This window comes from Moschus berezovskii, chromosome 20, assembly GCF_049115385.1.
Source record: "Moschus berezovskii isolate FMDL1 chromosome 20, NW_MosBer_1.0, whole genome shotgun sequence".
In the NCBI taxonomy this organism is placed as follows: domain Eukaryota; kingdom Metazoa; phylum Chordata; class Mammalia; order Artiodactyla; family Moschidae; genus Moschus; species Moschus berezovskii.
This window is the reverse complement of record NC_142479.1, coordinates 38,844,392-38,855,670: the sequence shown is the minus strand read 5'-3', so window position 1 is coordinate 38,855,670 and position 11,279 is coordinate 38,844,392. Positions and strand designations below refer to the sequence as shown.

The window sequence follows — 11,279 nt, the reverse complement described above, 5'->3', positions numbered from 1 at the left end:
TAGGGTCCGAACTTTTCTCTCCCGACGCTCTTCTGAATCCTTTTAGGGATCCAGAGAGGCAGATTCCCGCCCAAAGCCCGCTTGCCCTCCCCCTGTCCCAGCTCTTTAGGGCCTTGAGCACCCGCCCGTCGGCGACGCTTAGAGGCTGGCGGGACGCCGCGGTCCAGCGCGGCAAGCAGGCGAAGCTCGGCAATGTTCGGCTCCTTCCACGAGGGGGCGGAAGAGCACTAGCCTCGCCGCGCCCTTCGTCTCCACTCGGCTGGGGGTCCATCAGCCGGTGGCTCAGGATCGATTAGGTCTGGGCGGTCATTCTCCCCCTCTTTGCTCGCGTTTACTTTGTCCAGGGAACTAGGGTTGGGCGGCGGAAGGGAGAGTTAAGCGACAGAGGGGACTTTCCTCTGAACCTGAGGTTCCTGCCTGGGGTGAGAAATCCGCGGGCTTTGGGAACCGGGGAAATGAGTGGGACAAAGAGCCAGGGGTCTGACCCCTGGGAGCCCAGGATTTCTTTTCTTATTAACCTAGCTGCTATTATCTGTATTTAAAGGTGAATTTTTTTAGTGAACATTAATGTAAAAGTTAGATGCACTGAATAGACAGAAGAGAAAAGGGAGGGTCTCAGGGTAACAGAAGGGGCTGATAACTCCAATTTAAGTCCCTGATCTGGGAGATAGGCACGGGTCACACCCTCGCATTTTGTTTGGGGAGACGAAGTTCATTTGGAGAACGGAGACGAGGTTCATTTGGATAACGGGGACCAGAGCTGAGTCTAGCTGCCAAGCAGGACTTGCATTTGGGCTCAGGAACGTCTACAATTGCCCAGTAATGACTGGCCATAATCCGAGGAGCTGCATATAGAAACCTGGGGCCCTCTTCTTCAGAACTGAGGATGTCTTTATTTGGGTGCAGGAAAGAACTACTGAGACATTGGGAATGGGGAACTAGGGATTCGAGATGGTGTGGTGGCTTCTGCAAATGAGGGTTACTTTGGTCTCTGCCCAGTTGGAGGTGAGAGTTAAACCTGCGGCTCTTTTGGTATCAGGGCGGAGTTACTTTTATGTTATCTGGTCTATCGTCAGATGTGGGGTGTTGAGTTACTCTGATCATTCTGGGCCCTGAGGGCTGCATTCAGGGTTGAGGGCCAGTAATAAGTCTGAGGTATGGAGCTGATTTTGAAGCTGCATTGGGCTTCCCGGTGGCTCAGTCTGTAAAGAATCTGCCTGCAATGCAGGAGACCTGGGTTCAATCCCTGGGTTGGGAAGATCCCATGGAGAAGGAAATAGCCACCCACTCCAGTATCCTTGGTTGGAAAATCCCATGGACAGAGGAGCCTGATGGGCTTTTTAGTCCATGGGATTGCAAAGAGTTGGGCACGACTGAGTGACTAACACTTTCATGGAGCTGATTTTGAAGCTATATTAGTTCTGGGGATTCTGACACCCACAGGCAGCTAGGTGTTCTTTGGAGATGGATGAAAATTTGGTTTAGGGGATTCATAGTCATTGGTGTATGTGGACAATCTGATTTCAAGTAGAGTAATCATGGTGGTTTTAGGGTACAGTCTGATGGTACCAGATAAGTTTTGAGGTTCATATTATATTTGGGGGGACATGAAATTCAATTTGGGGTTTTTATTAGCTTGAGGTGGGACATAATAGGAACCTGGGAGCAAGTTTGAAGGCCTTCTGTGATTGTGGGTCCTTGCCGGCGAGCAACCACTCCAGTACTCTTGCCTAGAAAATCCCATGGACGGAGCAGCCTGGTAGGCTGCAGTCCGTGGGGTCACTACGAGTCAGACGTGACTGAGCGACTTCACTTTCACTTTTCACTTTCACACATTGGAGAAGGAAATGGCAACCCACTCCAGTGTTCTTGCCTGGAGAATCCCAGGGATGGGGGAGCCTGGTGGGCTGCAGTCTATGGGGTCACACAGAGTCGGACACGACTGAAGTGACTTAGCAGCAGTAGCAGCAGCAGCCGGGGAGCAAGGCTTTATATTTGAATGTTGTGCAAGTTTACTTTGAGGAGGGGGATACTTCTGTGTATGCATGAGAGCCAGGAGGCTTTTTCCAGGGGGAAAAACAAGGTGAGGGCTGAGGGTAGGAGACTAAAGTTTTGGGGTGTCCTTATTTTGGGGTGTTTTGCCACTCTTTGGTGCATTTGTTGGAGCTGAGTGGTGAATCATGATGTGAGATTGATTTTAGGGTTCACTTAATTTGGACTATGATAACGGTTTGGGATATGTTTTGCTTTCAGCTCCCTCTCACCCTAGACTCTAGAAGTCTCTTTAGTGAACCTCCAAATATGCCCAAGATTTGATGGAAGAATTCTGGAAAGGGAGTGTATCTCCTCTTATTTTTATGTGGCCTGGATAGATCTGAGGGAGAAAAGGTGTTTTCAGATTCTGAACCCCAATTTATTGAGGGCGCACACCTCGACTTAGGGGAAGGTGGGGGGAAGTGGGGTATCTTGTGGTCAAGTGGACCCTCCTGACTAGGGCAGTGCTGTTGAAATTGTGGCAAGGAGAGGTGGTAATGAGGTACAAGGAGGTGAATCTTGTACCCTGATTTTCTAGGATAAGAGCCCCAAACAGAAAGCAGACAGAGCACTGGGAGTGTGGGTGGGATGAGGGGGGTTCCCCACGGCAGCAGGGGCTGGGGGGTAAGCCAGGCCAGCTCTGCACACCCCGGTCCCTGCTCTCTTCGGCTCTCCTCCCCTCTCTCCCTCCCACCGCCCACCCCCCCAACCCAAGGAAAAAAAACTGCCTGTGCAACAGCAATGGCAGATTCCAATCCTCCAGGCTTTCCTAAACCACCACGGAGACCAGCCAGGGGGGAGGGGAAGGGAGGATCGGGCTTTCCTGCTTCCCTAAGACTGGGGCTATGAGCTTGACCTCCTGGCCCCTAGCCCTTCGAGGAGTGCCCCCCTCCCCCAGCCTGGAAGCCAGGTGTCCTGGACCCTAGCCCCCGAGCGGGGGGGCCTGGAGAGACGGGAGGAGGAGGGAGGGAGTGACTTCCAAAATTGGCATCGGGACAGAGCAGGGCTGGCGGGAGGCAGGTGAAAGACGGAATTTTCCTGAAAAAACGGGGGGATCTGAGGACCCCAAATTTGGGGAGCTAGTCCAGGACCGTCCTGCCAACATCCTAGATTTTTTTGGGATTTTTTGGGGCCCCCGGGACCCCTCTAGATGGGGTGAGGAATGTAGTGTTGGGGGAATCTGACTGGGGCACTGCAGCTGCCTCTCCCGCCGAGTTGGAGACGGATGGGCTGGGACGGGTTTGGGGGGGGGTGTCCCCAATTCTGACTGGAAGTGGAGGAACCCCCTCCTGTGCTCTCTTGTGGGGGTCCCCCCTCCCTAGGGCACTCCCCACTCCCTGAGCCAGCCGAGAGGAAGGAGGCCAGCGATGCGACTGGGGCGGCTCCTTTCTCCTGCACCCCAAATGTGAGGGATGCACCCCAAATTTTGTTCCCTTCAAAATAGGGGACCAGGATCTCAGGGGAGAGTAGCTGAGGTAAGTGGGGAGGAAAGTGTCCCCTGTTTTCAGGAGAGACGTGGCGGTTGGGGGGGAGGTTTGGAGGTGCGTGTTGGGGTGGGGTTGGGCTTTGTCAGTCTTGAAATTGGGGGGATGATTGAAGAGACTCTCTCTTACACCCCGAAACTGTAGTCCCCTAGATGGAAACCAAAGACTGAGACCAGAGGGCCCCCCAACATCCCCAGCCGTTAGTATAGTGTTTGATTTCTGTTTCATCCATCCCCACAAAGGCTCTGCCGAGGATGGGAGCTGGGGGCAGCTGTTCAGTTTTGGGGTTATGGAGGGGGGTGTAAGGAGCAGGAAGCCTTGGCAGAACTTGATGTGGGACAGATAGGGGTCTTGTCTGAGGGGGTCTGGCATCCCCCGGGGCCTAAAAAGACTACTTACACCACCATCTTAGATCTTTTTGATTGCTAAGAGTTTTGGGGGGTGTGTCGGAAGGGGGGGTGGTAAGGGGAGGATAACTTTTGGGTTTTAAAAGATATTATTTTGATTTGCGGAAGGGATTTTGGCCCTTGGATTTTGCTTTCTGGGGGGTGTTTTTTAAAAATCAAGTCCTGGACAGGAGAAAAAGGCTGAGGGAAGGCCTAGGGTGGGGGTGGGGAGAGGCATGTTTGTCAGCTTAAACGTGGCTTTCTAGGGTGGGCCCGCCTTCCTGGGCCTGGTGAATAGGCTGGTAGGGGTTGTTGCGGGGGGTGGGACTTGGGTCCTGGGAGGCCATGAGGAGTGGGGACAGTCCTGGGGGTTGAATACCTGGCCCCCAGGTCCAGAAGGCCCTCTTCCTGGGCCCTGCTGCTCCCCTTTCCCCCTGGCCTCCATTTCCTGCCTTTGGCCTCCATCTTGTGGCAGGCCCAGGGCCCAGGGCGACTTCCGGCCCCCCTCTCCCAACCATGTTCCGGCCCCACCACCTCTGGACTGCCAACTCCCAACACTGCTGTCCTTGGCCTTCTGTCTTTCCTTGCTTTCTCTTGGGTTCTGACCCAGGGAGGGGAGGAACGAACACAGGAAGCCTTGGGTCCCTGCCCTTGCTGAATCGAGAGGCAGTCTGTTGGTCCCCCACAGTCATTCCCTATTTCCTCAGATCCCACCCCCCTACACTAGGGATCCCTTGAGCAGAGTTCCTACAGGGAAGATGGTTCCAGTCTTACTACACTGTACGCTCACCCCATAGGCCCCTCTCCCTTCAGTTGCCTGCTCAGCTCCTAGCTCTAGTTTCTTGTTTTCCCCAACCCTTCTTGGGGCCATGTTTGCCTTTCAGCCTTCTCTATCTCCCCACCCCTGGTGGTGGGGGGTCTTCACAGCACTGTCTTGTGCTCCCTTTCTCTCAACCCAACCCAGTCCTGCTCCCGCCCCAGCAGCACACTGTGGTTTGTACGGCACTGTGGCCACGTCCAAACCACACTGTGGTGTTAGAGCGAGGGTGGGGGAGGCACCGCTGAGGCTTGGCCCGGGAGGCCACCCTGGAGAAGCGACACAGAAAACATCTGGGGCCTTCTGGTGAGGTGGGAGGTGGGGTGGGGTGGGGCGGGGAATGGGAGGTGTGAAAGCCCTGGAAGCTGCCCCTCTGAAGTCCCCAGGGCAGTCTCAGGAGTACTGGCTGCCAGAGACCCTGGAGTACGTGCTGCCTCCAGAGAGCAAAGTGGAGTCTTTGTTGCCCACGCCCAGCTCCCCTGGCTCTAGCAGCACAGAAATATTGGCACTGGGAAGAGAGCCTGCCAATATTGGCTGTGCTGCTCCAGGCAGGGTGGTGAGAGCTGCCGAGGAGGGGCTAAGCCCCGGGGGCTAAGCAGAGAGAGAAGTGTCCCCCGTACTCCAGTAATGTCAGGCGGAAAGCACCAGGCTGAGAGGGAGATCTTTATTGTTTTCTGTATAAAAATGTCCATCAGTTGGGGGGTATCCAGGGGTTGGGGTGCAGATGCTCATACTGGAACAGCAAGGTGGGCTGCCCCTGGCAGCCTTTCCACCCTGTTTCATGCAGGCCTTGCTCAGAGTCCCAAGTGATCCACAGGTCCAGGGTGAACAGTGAGAGGGGTCAGAGGTGGAAGGGTCAGCATGAGAGCAGAGGAGGATCAGCGGAAGTCAAGAGAAGGCCAGAATCCAGGGTCAGGCTGTCTGGAACAGGAAGTAAAATGGGCCGAGATGGAGCAAGTCCCAAGTATGACTCCCGCCTCCCCAGAGCACCTGGCTCCTTACAGACCTAACCCCTGAATGCATAGCAGGGAACTTTCTCTTCCCCAGTTCACGGGAAGGGGCTCCTGCTGAGACCCTCCCCACCATCCCCCATCCCTTCAGCTGTTGTGGGAGGAAGAGGACTCCTACCCTGGTCGAAGTTGAGTTTCTTGGCTGGAGGAGTTTCTCCTAGCCCCTCAATATCCACCAGGTCACTGTTGGCGTCCGAGTCGTTCAGAGCACTGAGTGTCACATCTGGGAGAGGGGCATAAGCTAGTTTCTAGGTTCCCTGATGGTTCTCCCCCCCACCCCACCCACTTCCCAGTTGCAACCTCTCCTTCTCTCCCTTCCCCACCCCAGCCAGTTTCTGGAACCTTCACTGGGAGAGGAAAAGAGATCTGTCCTCTGACCAAAGCCCAACTCTCTCACTGAACCTCGGATGGGACATCTAATCCCCAGGCAGCAACTCCACAGCCCTCACCGGCCTTCTGTTTCTTTATGGGGGGACCCCCGGCCTCGGGGACACTGGAGCTGCTTGGTGGAGGAGCAGTTGGAGGAGGCGACAATACACCAGATGCCACCTTCTTGGGTCCTTTCTTGGGTGAATCGGCTGGAAGGGGGATACCAGAGTCTTCATATACCTTTCGTTTCACAGTGGCCTTTATCTGAGCCCTAAAGAGACGAGAGAGCAAGTTAGGAAGGGAGTCATAAAAAAGGCTTAGGGAATAAGGGGGTGGGGGCAGGGGAGATGGGCCACTCTGAAGGAACACTGGGGAGCCCCTTCATAGAGATCCAGGTGAGGGCCTCAACAACCTTTGCTAGGATTCTTGTTTTCCTGGAGTTTTGCAGCCAATGAGGGCAAATGGAGCGTGAAGAGTGGAGTTACTCAGCTGAGAAGTGGGAAAGACCCACCCCCTAATTCTCCTGTGGGAGAGATGTATGGATGTGGAAGCGTACCAGGTAAGCCTGGATGACCTACAGGTAGATTGAAACTTATTAACAGATCCTGATAGACTAGTTCAGGATCATAATATCCCTGGAAACACCACAGGAGTGTTCAAAAGATCTGTATAAATAACCAGGGAATTCCTATTAGCATATTCAACTATTGGGTATCTGAAACTACTGGGTAACCTAAAATTAAATTCATGTAAAGTCCTGATGACCACAGCATTTTAGTAACTTCTGACCAATTGTGACAGTTCTTTTATTCTTTCAGTTCTCGAGGGACTCACAGAGTAGGAAAGATGTTGAGCTGGAAGGGAGTTTGAGGAAGATGGAACAAATGGGTATGGAGGGAAAAAGCTGCCCACCCGCCCTTTCTCTGCCAGCCAGCCCTCCCTCACACTGTCCGTTCCTTGATGACACAGCTGATGTGATTAAGATCGTCCCCAAATCGCTTCACAGCAGCCCTCAGCATCTCTATCTCCGTCTCCGTCCACTTGGCACTGTCAGAAGGGGAGAGGGGAACAGCGAAAGTGGGAGGAGGAGGGGTGTGGAGCCAGCCCACAGGCTACGCATTCCACAGCAACCAGCCTCCTCCCTGCAATGTCCGGGGCCCCTTCCATAAAGAGGTCCTCTTTAAAAAACAAACAAACATAAAAAAGCAAAAAAATTCTTAAGGCCCTGTGGGAACCCTGAGGACCCCCATCCAAACGATAATGCAACAACCTTAGAGGAAAACCGCTCCCCCATCAACGTGAAACAGCTGCTGTAAACAGCCCACTGAAACCAATTCAACAAGTGTGTGTGGGGGTGTCTTACAAACAGAAGCCCTAAACACAATCTGTTGCAGTCTGACGGAATTCCACACGACTTGGGGTGAATGGGTAGTGGTGGTGGTCTATGCTCTGCCAATGCGCAGCAGGACAGAACTGTGAAATGAGTCCGGGTTACGAGCCTCAGTCTGTGGTTTATCTGTCATTCATTCATTCAATAATCATTTATTAAGACCTACTCTGCGCTGTGCCAGGTACGAAGGGAAACTAACATCTGTCACTGCCCTAGAGAGTGTCGGTGTCTGTGATCGAATCCCAGCGTCTGCTCTCAGCGTCCAGGTCCCCAGCCCGGGCTCACGTACCCCGCGGGGGAAGAGTCGGCCACGGGATGCAGCTGCATCGTCAGCTCTCCAAGCTTCGTGAAGGCGGCGCCCGCCGCGGAGAAGATCTCTCCGACCTGGGGGCGGGGCAGCGTTACGGGGGGCCGGCGCACAGCCCCGCGCCGTCCCGCCCGGAGCCCCTAGCCCCACCCCAGGTTGGACTCCCGCCCGCCCCCCGCCCGGGACGGAAGAGCCGCGAGCCAACTGGGGGGCCCGCCCTCCCGTGGCCGCCAGGGAGCGCTGTCCGCGAGGGAGGTCGAACCTTTGTGGACGCTGACGTCATGTCCCCGCGCGCCTCCTCACGGAGACGCCGCCGCCGCCGCTACCTCGGAGCCGGGACCACGAAGAGCCAGGCGGTGCAACGGCTCCGGCCCCCGCGCAGGAAGTCCCGCCCCTTCCCGCAGCTGATTGGCTCCAGCTCGGGCGCTCACCGCCTCACCAGTCGCGGTTACTTAGGCCGCCTCGGCGCGCGGGAAGGAGAGTGGAAGACGCCGCCTCACTTCCGGCCTGGTTTCACTCCACTTCCGTCGAGGGGTCGGGATTCCCTATTTGGAGGCCGACCTCTAGCCCGGGTACCCGCCTCCTAACCCAGACACACACACGTCTTAAGAGAGCAGTTTCTCTTTATTGTGGAACGGGACGAGACGAGGGGGCCGGAGGGACAGGGAAAGGCCAACCCCAACCTCCCTCCACAGGAGCCGGGCGTCAGAGGTTGGAGAACAAGGGATTGAGTCTCTCGCCAAGAAAACCTAGTCCGCAGAGGGCGCCAGAATGGGGGCCGGGGGGGCTGTGACCTGGTGGGGAGAGTCTTTAAATAGAGGAGGGGGCTGGAGAGGGGGAGCGCGACCGTGCTCTAGCGCACCATGTATTCCTTGCGCTTATTGAGCCGAACTTGACAGAAAGAGAAGCCTCCGAGAAGGAGGTAGAGGCCCGCGGCGATGAAACAGTTGTAGCTGACTTGCTCGTAAAGGTTGTATATGTTCTGGGGGCCATTCCTAGGGGTGGGGATTAGGCAGAGAAATAACAGAAACATTAACAGCACAGAACATTTACGGAGCACGTACTATGTGCCCTGTACCGTTCTAAACGCTTTAACGTGTATTATCTTATATAACCCTTTGGGGTGAGTTCTGTTATAGCATCCATTTTGCAGGGGTGGACGGAGGCACAAAGAAGCCCAGTAAAATTCTTAACAGCCATATCTAAAGCGGTGGGTTTAGGATGGTCTCTGAGGTCTGACTTCCAAGACTGCTTCTGGGTGCTACAGAGAACACCTAGTTTCCCAGCCTCCGGGCCCCAAGTGTCCAGCCTCCTGTGATCCTCTGCGCCCCCCCCCTCAATTCTGACCACATCCCCCGCCTCTCCACTTACTCAAAATCTTTCTCCGTGAAGGGAACGTCCTCAATTAGCACAGCAGAATGGACATTGAAAAAGATTCCGAGCATTATCTGAAAAAAAGAGAAAGGGTAGGTTGTTTTAACTCAGGCATATGACCTGGTCGCTGCCTGAACTCCTCCCCCTTCGAATGTTGCCACAACATCTGGGTCTGGGAATTAACAGAATGAGCTGGGATTAGGGATGGTTGTTCCCGGATCTGGGCTCCGGTCACCTGGAATAGAGCTTGAATGGTGACACAGAGAAGACGTGGTTGGGGCAAGGGCAGGAACCCTGATTATCCTCTCTGGAGGCGTCATTATCACGGGACAGGGCGAAGGGCGGGTAGAGGGAATCGGCACTTCTCCATATTATTTCTCCCTTTGGTGGAACGGGTAGAGTCCTGAGGAAATAAGGCCTAGCTATCCATTTCGGGAACAAGCGGTCCCTCTCCCCACTGCCCTCCATTCAGCTCAAGGGTCTCTCAAGAACTTAGGTCTTCTTCCTCTTACCTTGAGGGTACTCCAGATTTACCAGCCCCGGCTCTCATTCCAAGCTCCAGCTTCCCCTCTCCCCTCCAAATCCCCATGTCTCAATCCAGTTCTGTCTCATTCTCCAGAGGCTAATCAACCACCCCCTCCAGCCCGTTTGCTGCTTTTCAAGGCCTGGAGTCTCCTAGCCTTCCAGCCCTCCAACACTGAGCCCCTCAGGCCCTCTCCTCTCCGGTTGTCGCCCGGCAGTCCCCTCACCAACATGATCACTCCCCAGGCGCTGAGGACGATGCCGCAGGCGGCCAGCTTGGGCCCACAGCACAGAAGCGACGCCATGAAGAAAGGAGTCGGGGATCGCCTAGATATGGGCCAGGTAGGAAATCGGTGAGAAGAAGCCCCTAGGAGCTGGGAAAAGAGAGCTGGACTTGCGGGCTCGAGCTGCGGAGGACGCAGAGCTGGGAGGGAGACCAAGGGGGCGTGGCCTCCGGGCTCAACCATCGGGCCGGGGAGCGCCAGGCGGAGAACGCTGGCGCCTCCGGGTCCTCTTGGGACTTCCGAAGGGAAGGGCGGTGTTTCTGAAATTAGAGTCCGTTATTGACCAGTATGGATCAATAAGTGGGGCGCGAGTTTTGTAGGAGCAAAGTCCTGCGGTTTCTTGGCTACCCCCCTCTCCAGTTTGGAATGGGAAGAGCCATGGTGTCACGTGACCAAGTTTGTCAAGTCACGTGACGAGGAAGACTGGGTAGCCCCGTCTTGGAACCGCGTTTATCTCTGGCGGAGCTCCAGGTAAACTTGGCGATGGACTGTCAGCAGCCGAGGGTTGAGATCGTGTCATTTTGGTCTCAGATACCTTAGTCTTGAGTGGTGTCCTGCGATGGGAAGATGGTAATTGAGACAGATTCACACCGAGAGAATGCCTCTGTCTCCTCCCTACTCATCTCTACCGTTTGAAATAGACACTCTGACAGGTAAAAGGAGACGGCAACCCCTTCCCAAGCCCAGGCGTGCTGCCGTCGCTAGAACGCTTTAAAATTGCTGAGAGTTCTTAGCATTGGAAATCCTTAAGTAACGTTTTGTTACCAGACATGGAATACTGAAGAGTTTTGGATACCAAATCCAGGAAAAATATGGGCGTTAGGAAAAGTCCAGGGGAAGCGGACTCAATGAACAAACTGTTAAGGTGAGTGGCCCTGCCAAGTGTGCTGGAGAAGGCAATAAGTGCACAGAAATGTCACTTTTCTTCCTTACTGTAAACTGAGAAAACGGAAACTTTGAACACGATAGAGTCCAAGATTTTAAAGATATGAGTAGGTTATATACCTTCCAAAGAAAAATATTGTATATATACCTCACTTGTGAAACGGAGAAGGCAATGGCACCCTACTCCAGTACTCTTGCCTGGAGAATCCTGGACGGAGGAGCCTGGAGGGCTGCAGTCCATGGGGTCGCTAAGAGTCGGACACGACTGAAGCTACTTAGCAGCAGCAGCACTGGTGAAAAACAGATCTATAGACATTATTCAGAGAAATAGTGGTGTTTGAAGAACATAATTTTTCACTGAGTTTTTTGTACCTTTTTTAGTGAGGACAGTGGTCATAGTGTAATTGAGAGGGGTCA

The 11,279-nt window shown here is 54.4% G+C and overlaps 2 protein-coding genes and 1 long non-coding RNA gene across 12 annotated transcripts in view; 1 reads left to right on the top strand and 2 right to left on the bottom strand.

Moving 5' to 3' along the window:
• Nucleotides 1–5,371: 5,371 nt before the first annotated feature.
• On the bottom strand, nucleotides 5,372–8,205 carry BACC1 (BPTF associated chromatin complex component 1). 3 transcript variants are annotated; one of them, XM_055404968.2, is made up of 6 exons: nucleotides 8,060–8,203; nucleotides 7,780–7,874; nucleotides 7,046–7,147; nucleotides 6,181–6,371; nucleotides 5,850–5,954; nucleotides 5,372–5,642 (listed from the first exon to the last, which is right to left on the bottom strand). In XM_055404968.2, the coding sequence occupies exons 1-6, from the start codon at nucleotides 8,078–8,080 to the stop codon at nucleotides 5,578–5,580; spliced, it is 579 nt and encodes a 192-aa protein (XP_055260943.1). In that variant the 5' UTR covers nucleotides 8,081–8,203; the 3' UTR covers nucleotides 5,372–5,577. The 3 variants fall into 3 exon arrangements, with proteins under 3 accessions (XP_055260943.1, XP_055260952.1, XP_055260960.1); XM_055404977.2 differs by having other exon boundaries at nucleotides 5,372–5,638; nucleotides 8,060–8,201; XM_055404985.2 differs by lacking the exon at nucleotides 7,046–7,147 and having other exon boundaries at nucleotides 8,060–8,205.
• A 197-nt stretch (nucleotides 8,206–8,402) lies between these two features.
• Nucleotides 8,403–10,137, bottom strand: RNASEK (ribonuclease K). Its single transcript, XM_055404996.2, has 3 exons — nucleotides 9,921–10,137; nucleotides 9,169–9,245; nucleotides 8,403–8,792 (listed from the first exon to the last, which is right to left on the bottom strand). The coding sequence occupies exons 1-3, from the start codon at nucleotides 9,996–9,998 to the stop codon at nucleotides 8,651–8,653; spliced, it is 297 nt and encodes a 98-aa protein (XP_055260971.1). The 5' UTR covers nucleotides 9,999–10,137; the 3' UTR covers nucleotides 8,403–8,650.
• A 98-nt stretch (nucleotides 10,138–10,235) lies between these two features.
• Nucleotides 10,236–11,279, top strand: part of LOC129542529 (uncharacterized) — a 116,649-nt gene continuing 115,605 nt past the window's right edge. For 7 of the 8 annotated variants that reach the window (XR_008683082.2, XR_016035496.1, XR_016035493.1 and 4 more), the window contains exon 1: nucleotides 10,236–10,842. This is a non-coding gene — a long non-coding RNA (uncharacterized LOC129542529). The remainder of the gene's footprint in view (nucleotides 10,843–11,279) is intronic. The other variant, XR_016035495.1, reaches the window with a different exon arrangement.

Excerpts from the sequence above, each read along its gene's own strand:
- BACC1 (XM_055404968.2), bottom strand. The coding sequence starts at position 8,080 with ATGACGTCAGCGTCCACAAAG. Across the intron at positions 7,875-8,059 it reads TGACGTCAGCGTCCACAAAG|GTCGGAGAGATCTTCTCCGC; the intron begins GTTCGACCTCCC and ends CCCCGCCCCCAG. Across the intron at positions 5,955-6,180 it reads CATAAAGAAACAGAAGGCCG|ATGTGACACTCAGTGCTCTG; the intron begins GTGAGGGCTGTG and ends CCCCTCTCCCAG.
- RNASEK (XM_055404996.2), bottom strand. The coding sequence starts at position 9,998 with ATGGCGTCGCTTCTGTGCTGTGGGCCCAAGCTGGCCGCCTGCGGCATC. Across the intron at positions 9,246-9,920 it reads CCTGGGGAGTGATCATGTTG|ATAATGCTCGGAATCTTTTT; the intron begins GTGAGGGGACTG and ends TCTTTTTTTCAG. Across the intron at positions 8,793-9,168 it reads TTCACGGAGAAAGATTTTGA|GAATGGCCCCCAGAACATAT; the intron begins GTAAGTGGAGAG and ends CCCCACCCCTAG.